This window comes from Pseudochaenichthys georgianus, chromosome 3 (assembly GCF_902827115.2).
Source record: "Pseudochaenichthys georgianus chromosome 3, fPseGeo1.2, whole genome shotgun sequence".
Taxonomy (NCBI): domain Eukaryota; kingdom Metazoa; phylum Chordata; class Actinopteri; order Perciformes; family Channichthyidae; genus Pseudochaenichthys; species Pseudochaenichthys georgianus.
Genome location: NC_047505.1, coordinates 31230045 through 31245377, shown reverse-complemented (window position 1 = coordinate 31245377; position 15333 = coordinate 31230045). Strand labels below are relative to the sequence as shown.

The 15333-nt window shown below is 40.5% G+C and overlaps 2 protein-coding genes across 2 annotated transcripts in view; both read right to left on the bottom strand.

Moving 5' to 3' along the window:
- Window positions 1–229: 229 nt before the first annotated feature.
- On the bottom strand, window positions 230–9694 carry pros1 (protein S). Its single transcript, XM_034109578.2, has 14 exons — window positions 9447–9694; window positions 8652–8809; window positions 8131–8155; window positions 7954–8034; window positions 7418–7540; window positions 7146–7271; window positions 6207–6335; window positions 5830–6070; window positions 5320–5506; window positions 4982–5146; window positions 4005–4173; window positions 2778–2914; window positions 2432–2660; window positions 230–1380 (listed from the first exon to the last, which is right to left on the bottom strand). The coding sequence occupies exons 1-14, from the start codon at window positions 9523–9525 to the stop codon at window positions 1199–1201; spliced, it is 2031 nt and encodes a 676-aa protein (XP_033965469.1). The 5' UTR covers window positions 9526–9694; the 3' UTR covers window positions 230–1198.
- Window positions 9695–10266: 572 nt separating this feature from the next.
- rasa3 (RAS p21 protein activator 3) overlaps window positions 10267–15333 on the bottom strand; it is a 41393-nt gene continuing 36326 nt past the window's right edge. Inside the window, exons 20-24 of the mRNA XM_034109572.2 lie at window positions 15023–15105; window positions 14701–14909; window positions 14521–14624; window positions 14249–14432; window positions 10267–13934 (exon numbers count right to left, since the gene is read on the bottom strand). Coding sequence (XP_033965463.1) covers window positions 13859–13934; window positions 14249–14432; window positions 14521–14624; window positions 14701–14909; window positions 15023–15105 — 656 coding nt within the window. The 3' untranslated portion in view covers window positions 10267–13858. The remainder of the gene's footprint in view (window positions 13935–14248; window positions 14433–14520; window positions 14625–14700; window positions 14910–15022; window positions 15106–15333) is intronic.

Below are 15333 nucleotides of genomic sequence, written 5' to 3'. Positions count from 1 at the left end.
CTTTAATGGTGCTGTCATTACACAACGTTCAGTGCAGTTATTTCACACCCATTTCTTATTTTTCCTTTCTGTTTTGTTTTTCCTGAATCTTGTTTGACCAAAATATCCGTCTCAATGCACTTTCATTATGTAATTGCCTTGCTGATCTGCTCACTTTTCTTCTGTATTCCATTCCGCTCTCTGTATCAAGAGGACAGATAGATGCAATTTTAAAATAAACACTATCCGATTGCTTTGACCAATTTTATTAAAACAAAAATTAAACAAACACAACACTGAACATCTACATTTAAGTTATATTAAAGATGGCTTGTTTTAAATACACTGAATATTGAACAGAGGGACCAACCAGGAGAAACCTGTATGTGGACAGAGATAGCAGAAGTTGTAGATCGTCTTCTAAGACCTAGAGTGATACAGGAATAAGTCCTAATACCTGGAAATAAGTTAGTATGCTGTGCTTAACACTAGTTATTATATTTTCAGGTTTTTTTCAAATGAAACATTAATTCAGTTTCTTAAACGTACTAACCCAATGCAACACCTCAGGAAGTCAGATAATGGTTGAAACCAGATAAAATAAAGGTTTAAGGCTAAGCTTCTCCTCTATGGTTTCATCGCCACAACCAACAACCACAATTTGTAGTTGCCTCCAGACGTTTGCCTCCACAAGTGGAAGATTACATGGAATTTAGACCCAGTACCAATACAACAACAGGGAAAGAGATGCAGGTGGTCTCAAAGCCTGGTCAACAGTGACCATTTGTTTATTTTTCTACATTAAACATAACCATCGCTTTTACTCAACACATGGTATGCATGCCACAGAGCTCAGCTCTTTTCAAGCATTTCTTGGAAAGCATTTTATTCATTGCAACAAACTGCTACAACTACGTCATCCAGCCATCTAGCTTCCCACTAGCTCACTGGCAAGCCAGCTTTCGTTATGATTCACACAAAAAACTCCCAAGACAGGACTATAACACTGTATGGTTGAAAAGCATAAGACAAAGCTTAAAATGAACCCATCAGAGAAAGTCGACAAAAATGACTATAACTGTCTACCTCAATTATTTCTCTTCTCCTTCCTCGCCCCCTTCTCCTCTTCTATTCTATATCTCTCTTTCCAAAATAAGTGGCCGCTGTGGGATGCTTCAAAAGTGAGGGCTTTTCAATATGATGTTCATTTAGGTCACTTTCAGTGCGGGTGCGGTGCGGCAGGGTGACTCTCAGGGGCAGACACAGGTGGACAGGAATGGGATTTAATGCTGTTGTGTTTTCTGAGGGCATTGTCAAAGTCCAGCTTCTGGCTGTTGATAGTGATCTCCATGCAGCCATGGTAGAAGGCCGTCACAGGGGTGGCAGGTAATGGGACATCTTCTAAAAGAGAGGGAGAGTGGGAATGAGAATAATGAGAGATGATGATGTATATAGCCATTTCAAATATCCAGGTTATAACATGCTACACAAACACATTCACAGGTCAAAGAGAGATTAAACTGCATTCATGTGGTTTAGTTTAACAAAATGGACCATCATACTGGATGGAGATGAGTAAAACTTCTGACTTAGTTTGTTAACAATATCTAAACAATCTTACAATGACATTTCAAATGTTGTAGTCCACATCAGGAGGGAATTACTTGGCTGAAGTTATATTGTGTCATACCTATTACAACCAATCTGAACAAGAGGGAGAAAAGCTGTCTGTTGCTTGTTGCTTTTTGATTCCCAGAAAAAGTGAAATACCTCCAAAACTGTTTGTCATGAAACGGCTTTTGGCTGCATTTCAACCACTTTGAACACTTACAGTTTTAATCTAGTGCCATCATCTGGTCAAAAATGTAAACTGTGCAGTATTTATATTTATTTTACCAGCAGTAAGACATTTCTCAACATTGATGTTGCTCGATGTCAAACCGGAGGAAACATTTAGCTGTAATGCCCACTTTAAAAATTATATTAGAAAAGTAATCAAAATTAAATCAAATGTAATAAGTTGCATTACTTTGATTAGTTAATCAAATACAAACATTACTTATTTCATTGTTAACCAGTTAACACATATTCTGTAACCTATTGAATTTGAAAACTCACCTTCCCAACACTGTTACTGAGAGTATGACAGCACAATGACATAAGCATTTATCTAAAAGCCCCACGGCGCCTGAGTGCAGCCTCATTTAGCTGCTGGGGAGAAAAGCCTGCAGTAGTGCTTTTTCAGCACAATTGAGAGGATATTCCTTTGTTACTTTGCTTTGTTCTTCTTTTCTTCTATAAGGAAATCTCTGAGAAAGCTTTCTTAGAAATATATGCAGACTTGTTTGTATTTTTACTGTAAGATTGTTGCGAGAAGCCACAATGGCCCTTTAATTGTGACCATATATATCTAAAACATGATGTTCTTAGTTCTTCTGCCACTTCAACGAACCTGGTATCCCACCAACGTATGTACTGACGGGGTCCTGCATGGTGCTGTTGAGGCGCTGCAGGGCCTCCAGCAAGGCACCAGACTTCATGTAGGTAACGGTGGAGGAGTTGGCTGTTAGCTGGATGTCAGTTGGAGTCACGTTCAGCTGCAGCGTCAGCCGGTCGGGGTAACACAACATCAGTGAGTCCAGCGTTGCCACGGAGACGCCGTACAAGAACACTTGCAGGTTCTGTAGCAGGGAGGTCAAAAACATCGGCATGTTTAGTCATGGGTGCTCGTGCTCCTACATTTTTGTGAAGACATACACAGATGTGTGTTTTTAGAACTAAAGTGTTAATGAACTCACAGCATCTTCTTCTCCCTGTGTTACCACGGCGACCGACAGTGGGACTGTGTTGTTTTGGACGAGAGCAAAGATGATCCCTGTGCTGCTGGATGGACGAATACTCATCCTTAAATCCACACTCCAGCTGCCAGAATCACCTAGTACACACACACACACACACACACACACACACACACACACACACACACACACACACACACACACACACACACACACACACACACACACACACACACACACACACACACACACACACACACACACACACACACCACACACACACACACACACACACACACACACACACACACACACACACACACACACACACACACACACACACACACACACACACACACACACACACACACACACACACACACACACACACACACACACACACACACACACACACACACACACACACACACACACACACACACACACACACACAATTTCAGCTTATATTTGCCTTGTTGGGTACAGCTTGTATTTCTCTCAAACTGTAGATGGCATTCTTAAATTAAACGTTGTTTTTCTCTTTGCTGGTTTTCCAATCCAAAAATGGCACCGCAAAGTGCAGAGGATGTTGTATACAAGGATACATGTTACAATGATTTGGCTTCTTTGAATATAGCAGTGGAGATAGGTATGCATTAGATTTGTATGAGGATATGGTCAGTAGGGACTTTCCGGGCATCAGAAGCTCTTTATGCTCCCTTGCTCATTTGTTGACACTATTTGGACTGCATATAACTACATTTGTACCTGCAAAATTGCGCTGTGGCTGCTTAAAGGTGGGGTAGGTAATTTTGGAGAAACCAGCTCGAGTGCGCAAGAATTTGAAAATACACAGCCGGAACAAATCTGCCACTTCCTTACAGGGCCCCTCCTCCAACACACACGAACACGCACATGACCAATGAGGGCACGAGATAAGTTTGTGCACAGATGGAAGGCTGACAGGCAGGTAGGCCATCCAGTTACTTTAGCCGGGCCGGCTAAAATGATTGGTCGTGCTTTTTACAGTACTACGGCTTCCACAGATGACATTTTTTTATGGATTCTTTGTCAAAGCACTTATGATATTCATTGCTATCGGGATGTTAAGAGCATTCCATGGAATATAACAAAAAGTGTACCTCGAGCCGGTTTTTCAAACTTACCTACCCCACCTTTAATGCTCCTAAAATATAAGATTGATAAAGTATAACTTAACTTACTCACTGTAGTCAATGTTGAATTGTGCCAGTCCTGCCCCCGTGAAGAAAGACCCTCGTTCCACATACACAAAGCAATGTTTACTCTCCTTCTCCTGGATGACCTCCTTTACCCCAGACGCTCCCTGGTTCATCAGGTTCCAGCCCCGGATGCAGCCGTCAAGACGAGGGTTGATCTGGTGGATCAATGGGTACACACTGAGTACAACACTGTCTTAGAGCAGGCCTGATGTAAACCCTGGTATATTGATTTCAATATGTTATTAAAGGTAAATTATGTAACATATCTGCGTTAAAATGTCTCAAAGCGATAAACGATATTTTGTGTCTAATTGTGAACTTACAAATGTCTTTCAGACCTAGAGAAATCTGATCTCAAGATAAAAATCTGTTTTATTTGGTTGCCTCTAATGTTGTATGGCCTATTGGGCATGTGTCAGTGATGTGGTTGTCTGCTAGAAGCTGTCATAGAGTAACAGTGTGGCTTCAGTGAGGCTTATAACTTCCAGTCATAAGCTACATTTTCACAATACACTTTTTAAGATTCCTCAATTTTTTAAAAACTTTATATATACAAGGATGAAGGATTTTAGTCAAAAGGCGTTAACAGCAGCAGAACAGCATTGTGGAAACACTGATTTTTATCATGAAACGGCTACCAGGATTTTTTTCTCCTGGAAAGGAAGAGACCTCTGCTGATAATTTGGCTACGGAACAATGATCGATGATGGAGTCCTGACATGTAAAAACAGATTGCAATGCCAAACTTTCAAAACTTCACTGTGCCACCAACCTTGTGTTTGTATTGTTCTGATGGAGAGAACTAGTGTAGTAGGAAACATATTGTGTGTTTAAGTAAGGTCGAATAGAGAAAGGAAAGAGCCCATGTTTGCTGTGTGATTCATTGTGTGTGTGTGTGTGTGTGTGTGTGTGTGTGTGTGTGTGTGTGTGTGTGTGTGTGTGTGTGATAGACGCTCTGCTTACAGGTTTGATGACGTTGTCAGTGCGGTTGGGCAGACCAGCGATGTAAAACTTGGTCTCCAGTTTGCCGTTAACTGAAGTGAAGAGACTGTCAGGGCTGTTGATGCTCATCACAGCTTCCTTGCTGATCTTCACACTGATGCTGCTCTCCAGTTCATCCACAGAGATCTGCATGTTTCACACAGTTTGTATCATTAGAATTCTCCTACTGTACAATCTAAACAGTTAAGCACCAGAGCTAGTTAGACGCAACACACACCACTTTCCGTAATTCTGTTTATCGATTAGGCACTTTAACTATGAAAAGCTCTACCACTGATCCACTAAAGGCTCTTTCTTACCACATGCCACTGTCCATCATTGATGGCCTTTCCTCCGCTGGTGACTTTGAAGGTGTGCTGGTTTTTGAACTGGACTTCAATGCGTCCACCTCTTAGTCCCAACATAAACCATGAGTCCTGCGAGGACTCGGCATACAGCACCACTCCCTCAGGGTCAAATGTGCGGAAATCAAACTCTGCTGCAAACCTGCCAAGAACATGAGGACAGAAATAAGACTTTAGAGAGAATATAAATAAATTGACAATACAATGTTGCAGCCCACTCACTTTCTAGGCATTTCCTGACTTCGTAATTTTCAGTAATGGAATTTACATAAAATATGTTTATTATAGTTAGGCTGAAATGGAGCCTTGAGCTGCATCTTACAAACATCTAAATCCCAGCATCTAAATTATTAAAAAAAAAATTCTACTTCTATCCTCATGCTAAATGGGGCAAATATCACTTCTTACTTCATTTTTAAAAAGTACTCTACATTATGTGTGTGTGTGTTTTTGGTAGCCCCTCACTTGGTGTTCTCTGGCAGACGGTAGCGCAGATAGATGACAGGAAGTCCTGCGAACTGCTCCCCCAGGTACAGCATCTCAGGGTGTCTGTGGTCATACAGCTCCACACAAACAGGGATACTCTCACAGTACCGCTGATCCTCGGCCAGACGAAGACCCTGACGACCATCACAGTGGCACGCATAGCTGCCCACTGTGTTGATACAAGTCCCGTCACACACATTTAACAGGCACTCATCAATATCTGCAAAAAAAAAGGAAGAGAAAGACGTATGAGCGGTGATCATTTGTACATTGGCTTTGGTAGCTTTATTGATTTGTGGACTTTCTGACAAAATGGCTCTTGGTAAGAAGATAGGAACAACAGATTGAAGTCTCACCGTTACAAGTTTTTGATGTGAAGTTGTATTTGAAACCTTGAGGACAGCTGCACTCATACATGCCCGGCGTGTTGACACATTTAGCCGGTGCTTCACAGATCCTGGGGTACAGCAGGCATTCATCGATATCTGGAAAAGAGTGACAATGGGAGTATTTGCGGCATTTTTCAATATTTCTGGCCATTCCGTGAAAAAAAACAAAAAACATTTAATTAATTAATTGCAAATGGGTTTGATTTGCAACTAACTTGTATGCTCCAAAAAGAAAAATTGATATCAGTGTTTGCTTGAAACTTCATCAATCCTTGTATGGTCTCCTTACTCATCAAAATAAGTTTACCAAAATGACTCAGACCATGTTTGTGAAGACTTTGTACTCAACAAGCCCTAACGTGATGTCCCCAAACAAAATGGACGGATGGAAATGGGCCAACAATGGGAAAACAAGCACCTACAATCTATTAGTAAGTATAACAGCTCAGAGATGTGATACTGGTGGAATTTTTACAGAAAGAAAAGATGGACCCTCTTTTCTGATGTTAAAAGCTTTTTTTCATTCAGTTGCATAAGAGGTCACCTCAGGTCAGCTTTAGAAATAATAAATTCAGGCCCTGAGGACGACAGCTGGACAACAGAGGTTTTGTTATGAAATGCGTAGGGTTCCACTGTCCATATGAAAAAATGTAAAGGAAGTTATCAAAAGGAAGGGGAAGAAACATGTGTTTGCTCAGCTGCTTAGTAGCACTATAGCACTATATGCCCCTCTTCCATAAGGACAGTACAAACTGCTGGGTGTCTACATATATGACATAAGAGCAACAATTACACAAACTAACACACACTTTACTTTTCTGTCCTTTGGTTTGATTGACATTTTTTTAATGGTTCATAACATTAGTTTAGGAGCACAAATTGCATCATAAATGAATGGAGACTTACCCCTGCAGTGGACCTTGTCATTGAGGAAGTAGCCATCTTCACACATGCAGTGGAAACTACCGGGTATGTTGTAACATTTTTGGTTGCATCCCGCAGGAAATTCAGGGTCTGAACACTCATCAATGTCTGTCAAGTGGTCACAACAACATTTATCAGCAGCAGATATAGATAAAGTGTGTTATGTTTATGTCAGCCAAAAAGCACAGAGACAAGTAAATATTGAGAAGATGAACACAAATATTTAAAACCCTAAATGACGCATAACAACTCACCGTCTTCACAGCGCCGCCCCTTCCATCCAGGTTTACACTCACAGGTGAAGGTGGCCTGTCCGTCCACGCAGCGCACTGATCCCTCCTTGTAGCATGGAGGCGGTGTGCACTGGTCACTGATCTCTACACACACACACACACACACACACACACACACACACACACACACACACACACACACACACACACACACACACACACACACACACACACACACACACACACACACACACACACACACACACACACACACACACACACACACACACACACACACACACACACACACACACACACACACACACACACACACACACACACACACACACACACACACACACACACACACACACACACACACACACACACACACACACACACACACACACACACACACACACACACACACACACACACACACACACACAGGGTGTTAATGAAAGCATTGACAAAAAACTTTCACAGGTAGGGAAACCTAAATGAGTTTTAAGGACTAACTGACATAAAAATGCATGTTCTACTAAAATGGCCCTCACCCTTCACACAGGTGCGGAGGTCTGATGGGATGGCGTCTGAGTTTGGGTTGTTGATGCCGACACGGTGTGAACCCAGGCACGCTGCAACCATTTTTTAATGTGTTATTAGAACAGACTGATAACTGCAAATTAAAGCTGATATTAAAACATATTAAGAGAAAAAAGGTGCAGACTTACCAACATATTTAGGGTAGAAGTATTCCTGGAGAAAAAGAGATTTAAAATTCACATTTATTTGACAAAAAGGAATGAAATATAAAGAAAGTAGGTTGCAGCCAGCTCTGTGCTGTGAAGAAATGCTCTGCTTGAAACAGAAATGTTTATAACTTTCAATTTCTTCTTTCACATTCCTTTTTAGAGGTCCTTTAGAATACATCTTCAACGATTAAAATTGCAGGAAAAAAATGGCAAATTATTTAATAATTTGATAAATAATGAAGGTCATTTTTTATTGAAATGTGTCATGTTAAATGTTAAATGTGTGTTTAACCCCCTCATTTATGGAAATTGACTATTTCGTTTTATATAATTTGAAAGTGAATATATTTGGGTTAAAGACTGAAAGAAAACATTTGGAAACTCTTTTTGACTTTGAGAAACTAGGATGGACATGTTTTAATATTGCATGACATAAATCGACCAAAGAAAATGGACCCAGGCTCCCGGCCCTCAGCACATTGTGCTTCTCTCTCTCTCACCGTTTCCGGCATGTTCTCAAAGATCTCCCTGGCCTCCTCCTTGTTGCACAGCTCCTCGATGCACTCCCTCTCCAGGTTGCCCTTCTTACTCTCCTCAAACAGAGAGTTGGCTCTCCGGTGCCTGCTCAGGAACTGCGAGGCTGTGCTCTGGCTCAGGACTAGGGAAATATATGAGTATATGACAACACACACTCATAAAGATACACATCGTGCAGATAAGTAACAACACACACTGATAAAGATACACATTGTGCAGCTATAACAACACATAGGCCTACTCATTAAAATACACAATCTGCAGCTATATTTCCAATGTCAGTGCTTGCCATCACATCACTCAAAAGTGAACACAGCTGTTTACAGTGCAGTGATACTTTCACTGATTAATACCAGCAGGCAGCTACAATATGACTGATCCCAGCAGTAATTACTGTCCTCATGATGGCTGATATGGCTGCTGCTTGCATGCACAAAGTTGACTACCTCATTCTTTGAAAAGGCTTGAAATAAAAAATAATTAGGTCATTGCGAAACCGTTACTTCCCAGAAATGACCCCCTAGTTGTTGTTGAGAGCAGCTCATGTTGTGCAAGCGTTGTTTCATAGTAATGAGACATGCCCCCTCACACTTGTTTGTCTGTTAGCTGAAAAAGTTATACCAAATCCTGAACTGGTCCCATCCAGAATGCTATCTGCTGACTGTAAACACACTGCAAAACGCAATTCCGTTAACTGCTCTCCAAGTACGTAGGGTTGAAAACTGCACACCGCAAAAGCCCAACAGTCGCATACTTACATCGATAAGCATCGACGAGCGTCACGAGAAATACGAGACACGCCAGGGAATCCCAAAGGTCCCGTTTCTTTCTCCACATAGTCGAGCTGTTCTTCCTGCTAGGCCACGGCTCCGACTAAAGACTGGCCGAGAGCAGAAAAAAACTTATTCTTCCCGAAAGTGTTTCCGTAGAGAGTGGGGGAGAGGAGGAGGCTGCCAGGAGAGCAGAGCAGGCAGCTAGGGAGCGCTGCTAACACACACACACACACACACACACACACACACACACGCACGCACACGCACGCACGCACACGCAATTAGAACAGCTGGGACAGAAGTATTGAATCTGCTCTTGCAAACTGTTTCTGCCAATTCATTTTAAAAGGACCTCCATTACAGTTAAATTCAGGTGATTCACTGGACATGATAGTTCACAAAAAGCCAATGGGCAACATTGCATGCATGGGAAAATAGATTGACATCATTTGGGAGGCATGTTTCTCAAATATATTGTAGGCCTTTGACTTTTCATGGTGGGAAAAAAACCAAAGGTGGAAGCAATAACAACACTATTAAAGCCAATAAGCTATGTATATTTATGTATGCTATAATTTACATCTATGTACATCAGCTGTTATGTCAACATGTTTTCTGTGAATAACTTTAAGAATAATTCATTCATAAAAGGTAACACCTGGACCCAAATAATGGACACAAACATCAAAACCGCTTCCCCGTTATCTGACTTATTTGATCTAAATAGCTATACTTGTTAAAACAAAAATGAAAGTCTTGAGTGGTTTAGTTTATAATTTGAACGACAAATGACACAGACACCATGTTTGCATTAATATTGGTTTCATTTTGTTATTCAGGAATAAAACACATCACATTTTCACCATTCATTCAACTGTTTTATGTACACATAACAGGCTTTTTTTTAATACTTTGAAAATATTTTTACAAAATACACTGTTCTCCCTTATAGTAGGTGTTTATTTGAGGAGGAATTTCACTGCAAAAGGTTAGCAGATGCGCGTTCATAATTTGAGGGGCTTATTGAGGGGTTGTTACTATTATTGCATGCTGAAACACCATTATTGCATAATAAGTCATTCCTTTGTGGGATTCCGGGTAGAGGGTTAGTCGTTAATGTAACTGACATTAACCCCCCCCCCCCTCCTCTCCCCAGCCGATGTTTCTGGGAAGGTTTTTCAGAAATGATAATAAATAGGATTACCAAATTAGGGATGAGTGACAGAAATGTTTGGTGGCTTATACTTCAGTCGCAAAATAACACACACAGTGCTGAGTTTCATAAACCTGAGGAGAGTTAGTAACACTCACCAAAGTTTAGAGGTTACAGCTGCTCTCTTAATGTGTGATCAATGTGAAGAACTGTGTTACATACATAACATGAGTGGAGAATATATTGGCAAAGGTTCCTTGAGATGGAACAGTGGTTCTATACAAGAGAAAAGAGGAGATGTCAGGCCAGAGTACTACACTCTTCAGTATAATTACAGGCAGTGATTTTCTCTTTTTAAGAAGTTTTGAAGTGGGACTCTCTCCACCTGTAACACTGGGGTAAATCAATTGGCAATTCAACCCGTCATGTCACTCACATATGCACATGCAGACAAATGCACGCTCACAAACACACACATATATACGCAGAAACGCACACACATCTCAGTCATTCGGTTCAGATACACAGTGAATATTTCTGTATGAAGACAAAGATAGAAAACAGAGTCAAAGTGTTGAGAACCTTTCCTTTAGTTCAGAGATCAACACGTTTGACAAAGAAAAAGATGTCATTGGAATAATTGCTTTACTGTTTTTAAAACAGTATCAGTTTATAAAAAAACAATGATTTTTTTTTTGTTTGTTTTTCAAAAAGAGAATTTAAAAAAAGTGATGACTGGCACTGTTTAGGATCCTGTGATCACTAGAGCACACATGAGGCTATTGAACCAGGTACTTTTTTGTGTAAAATACAACATTTGTTGTGGTTTGTAGTGACCTGGTCGCACAGAAGTGACTGTGCAAGCTACATACACTGTGACTACAACTATACTTCACATGCACTGGTTTTGGCAAGAGTAAGTGCTGATGAATATCAATGCCAAAGAGAGTGGTTGCCTTTGGGAAGCGTAGAACATAACACGACTGGTTCACAACGATAAATCCCGTACCTTCAACAGATGTTGGGGTGCTGAGCGCTAAGATTCACAGCAGGCAGTTTCTCAGAGGAATGCATATAAATAGACTTTCAAATACAGGGTGCAGCTTTTCCAAAGTAAGACAGAGCTAACTCACTAAACAGAAATTAACATTATTAGGCAGCCAACAGGGCAACACAACCAGTAACACACTATCCATTTCACAATCATAACTTGAGACAAGACTGGTTAAAAAGTTAGTATATCAGTTCATTAGAAGTAAAGCTAAAAGCTGTCCATGTTGATGAGCTTTGCAAACATATGGTTTATGCTTTGTGATGGATGAAGGGATAGTTTAGCTTGAACATTTTACTAACACAGAGTGAAGCAAACATATCGTGTCTGCATGCAGTTTGTGTGTTGAATTAATGCTTATCGTAGCCAAGCCTCAATAAATGGACATCGGGAACAAATATCGGCACCTCTTGAAAGTAGCAAAATCACTTATATGTATCCACCATCAATTTGTGTGCATGTTAACCATGTTCAGGCTACCAACAGGCAACTGGCCAAGGTGGCAAATCGTTTCTGGTAAATTAAAGTTATTCATTCCAAAATGTGTTATTATAATAATAATGTATAGCTAAAAGCAATCAAATATAACTTTTCTTCCACAAAGACCACTTCCATTATGACTATAACGTTCAGGCTTTGTGACACCATCATGGATATGTTACTAAAGTGATATGAGTATTATTGAGGTCATAGTAAGTGATGGTGTTGTTCTGGAGTGCGTTGTATTCAGAGATGTTTTTTTTCTTCCAAATCAAATTATGAAACACTTATCAATTATATCTAGTCCAGAAGAACACCACCATTAACATTAAATAACTGCCTTCTATAATAAACAATTATCACTGACAATGTTACACAAATGTAACATCATTAACTGAGTAAAGGTTGAATATTTCAAAGAGACACTTGATCTATCTACTTTATTGTCCTATTGTGTCTAATAAAGTGGCCACTGAGTGTATTGTGTATTATTTCTTTCAGTATATATTTGTACTTTTACACAAATGTAAAATTCAAAGATTGTAAACAGGGGCCCACAGCAAACACATTTTTACCATGAGCCTCTGGTGGGTAATATGGCCCTGATATCAACCCAAAACGATGACTAAATGTTGACATGATCTATTTTCTTTGGTCATAGAAGGAGTTTATAACTTAATAGCTATCCAGTGTATTTTGTCCTACTTAAAAAAGAGAAGCTTCATTTTGACACCCTTAAGGATAAAAACATTAAAATGATACACGGATTTGTGTACAGGTACAGGTTACTGTTAAACAGGAGCATGACAAGGCTTCAAACTAAATGAGTAAATGTGAACCCTTAACTTCTGTTAGCACGTGGATGATGATGATAAAAAATACGAGATAAAAGTGATTGCTAACATTGACAAAATCATGCTGCTCTTGGCTGTGCTTGGTCCCAACAATCCCTTGTGTGCCCTCGACCTTCACACCTTCCTGAGGAGGATGGGGACAAAAATTAAACACCACTCAAAAAAGGGAAGAATTACAGTCCTTCCTTACTCCCTTCCTTCTGGAGTGAAATACAACAGAATATTTCAACATATCAACCATTAAAATAACAAAATAAAAATAGGATATAATAAGCTTTTGAAAGTGTGCTGCGAGGCTTGTTCATCCATAGATTTGGAAGCGATTAAAGTGCGTACTGGTCACTGCCAAAACTGTCCAGTGAAAACGTTTGTTCTCTCGTCAGATCACAGACAGGAGACCCTAATATATGTGGGTATGATTATGTCTTCATCGCATCCCTCCTTTCCTCCACAACCCATTCCTTTTCATGCTCATCTGAGGTCTGTTCTCCAGATTTGGAGTGATGCATCTTGAAACAATGGCCAAAAACAAAGTCCATCTGCACAGCGCCCTCAGTCTGGTATTGACTTTTAAAAATAACTTTCCTTAAAGCTGATCAAATAAATGTGTCATTTGACACTTGTTTCCAAAACAGCATCACTTGCTTCCGGAAAAGTCTTTAAAAAAGTGATATCTTGCCCTTCAAGGCTTGGATATATTGCATTGGAAATAAGTGAAATGATCTCACGTTAATTAAAACCTTATTTTAAGGAAACGTTTAAGTTTTAAAACTGAATACTTGACAAGGAGCATTGTTAAGATGTTTTGCAGTGAAGACAAATATGCTGGTTCTGGGCATCATAGAAACAGTGCGCAGGGCTAGATGGAGTAGGTGGAGCTCTCGGACTGCTGGCGGATGTAGCACTGAAAACTCTTGTCTCCAATCGGATGCTCCCTGAGGACACAAAAAGAAACATGTTTTTGATTTGGTGTCAGGAGGTATGGGGCTGAAAATAGAACAGAAATAACAAAATGTCTCTGTCAAGATAATCAGGTGCTGGCGGCCAACATTATGATGCCAATATTGTGTTATTTAAAAAGTGCTTTTTATAATCTCTGACACACTTTGTACTTGATTGCCCCATCTGCTGGCCCAAAGGGGGAAATGATTGAACTACAGTTTACACTTAAAATGTTTTCCACAGTTCTCAGCCTCCATTGAATTTAATTACAAATACAAAACAGTAGTTTGCACAAAAAAGCACGTACTGGCTTCCTATCTTTGTCTTCTTGAACTTGTCGCGTTTGTACTTGGTGTGCTGCTGCTCCAACGTCTGCACGGCTGAAACAATCAGTTTCAGCGTTTTGTATGTCTCCTGAGGGTCATCGATGACAAAGGTGGAGTACTCTTCCAGTTCGGGCCCGTCGTACACAGACTTACTGCCGCAGGCCTCTGCAGGGGAAGACAGCAGAGTGAGGATAAATATGGAAAATATGCAACCTACTCACAAACACTTAAAAACACTGAATCATCTACTGACCTTGCATCTTGATCAGTTTGGTCATGTATGTGCTGAATAGGGAGTAAATCCTCTCCGTCTCCCTGTCTCCATCTACGTCCAGCTGGATGTTTGCTGGAAGGCCTCTGAAAACAGATGCATACAGGAGGATGAGAGCGTGGAAACACAGGAAAGGAGCACGATGCTGGATGCTTTACATACCCGGTGCAGGGCGTACACCCGGGCGCTGTGTCTGCAGACAGCTTACAGCAGAGCCAGTGGCCGTTGAGGTAGGCTGAAGGATGGTAGGTGCTCAGGCGTTTGCGGTTACACTGGCTGACTTTGGTCAGTATGTCGATCCAGTCTCGTGCTTCTACGCAATTGTTGGCCTGGATGTAGAGCGCCCGTTCTGGCTGAATAACCTGGAACATCTGGAGGAGGGAAAAAGGGACAGCAAGTGAGGAAAGAACCTAAAAACATGTAGGAATGATTTGGGCCAAATGCGCAAAGCTCCAGAGATGTCATGGCTGTGTGTGGTCCTTACATTTTTCATCTTGAAAGACTCCTCCTCGAGCCTCTCTACAGCCAGAATGTTCTCTATGGGAATGCTGCACAGAGCACCCTCATCTGGACATAAAAGGAAATATACATCAGACATGAAAAAAAAGTAAAGGATGTAAGATAAGGTAAAATAAGATAATACATTTGGGATTTGTTTTCATTGCAGCAGCATAAAACAAACCAAAGCATTGCACATAATAAACAATTAAAATAGTAGAAATAAACAATTCTAAAATGATAAACATCTAAAAATAGAAATAGAAATAAACCAGCATTAGAGAGTAACAAATATAC

Coding starts and splice junctions, on each gene's coding strand:
- pros1 (XM_034109578.2), bottom strand. CDS start 9,525: ATGTGGAGAAAGAAACGGGACCTTTGGGATTCCCTGGCGTGTCTCGTA. Junction 5,147..5,319: donor ATGATGGACAGTGGCATGTG/GTAAGAAAGAGC, acceptor TGAAACATGCAG/ATCTCTGTGGATGAACTGGA. Junction 1,381..2,431: donor ATACGTTGGTGGGATACCAG/GTTCGTTGAAGT, acceptor CCTCTCTTTTAG/AAGATGTCCCATTACCTGCC.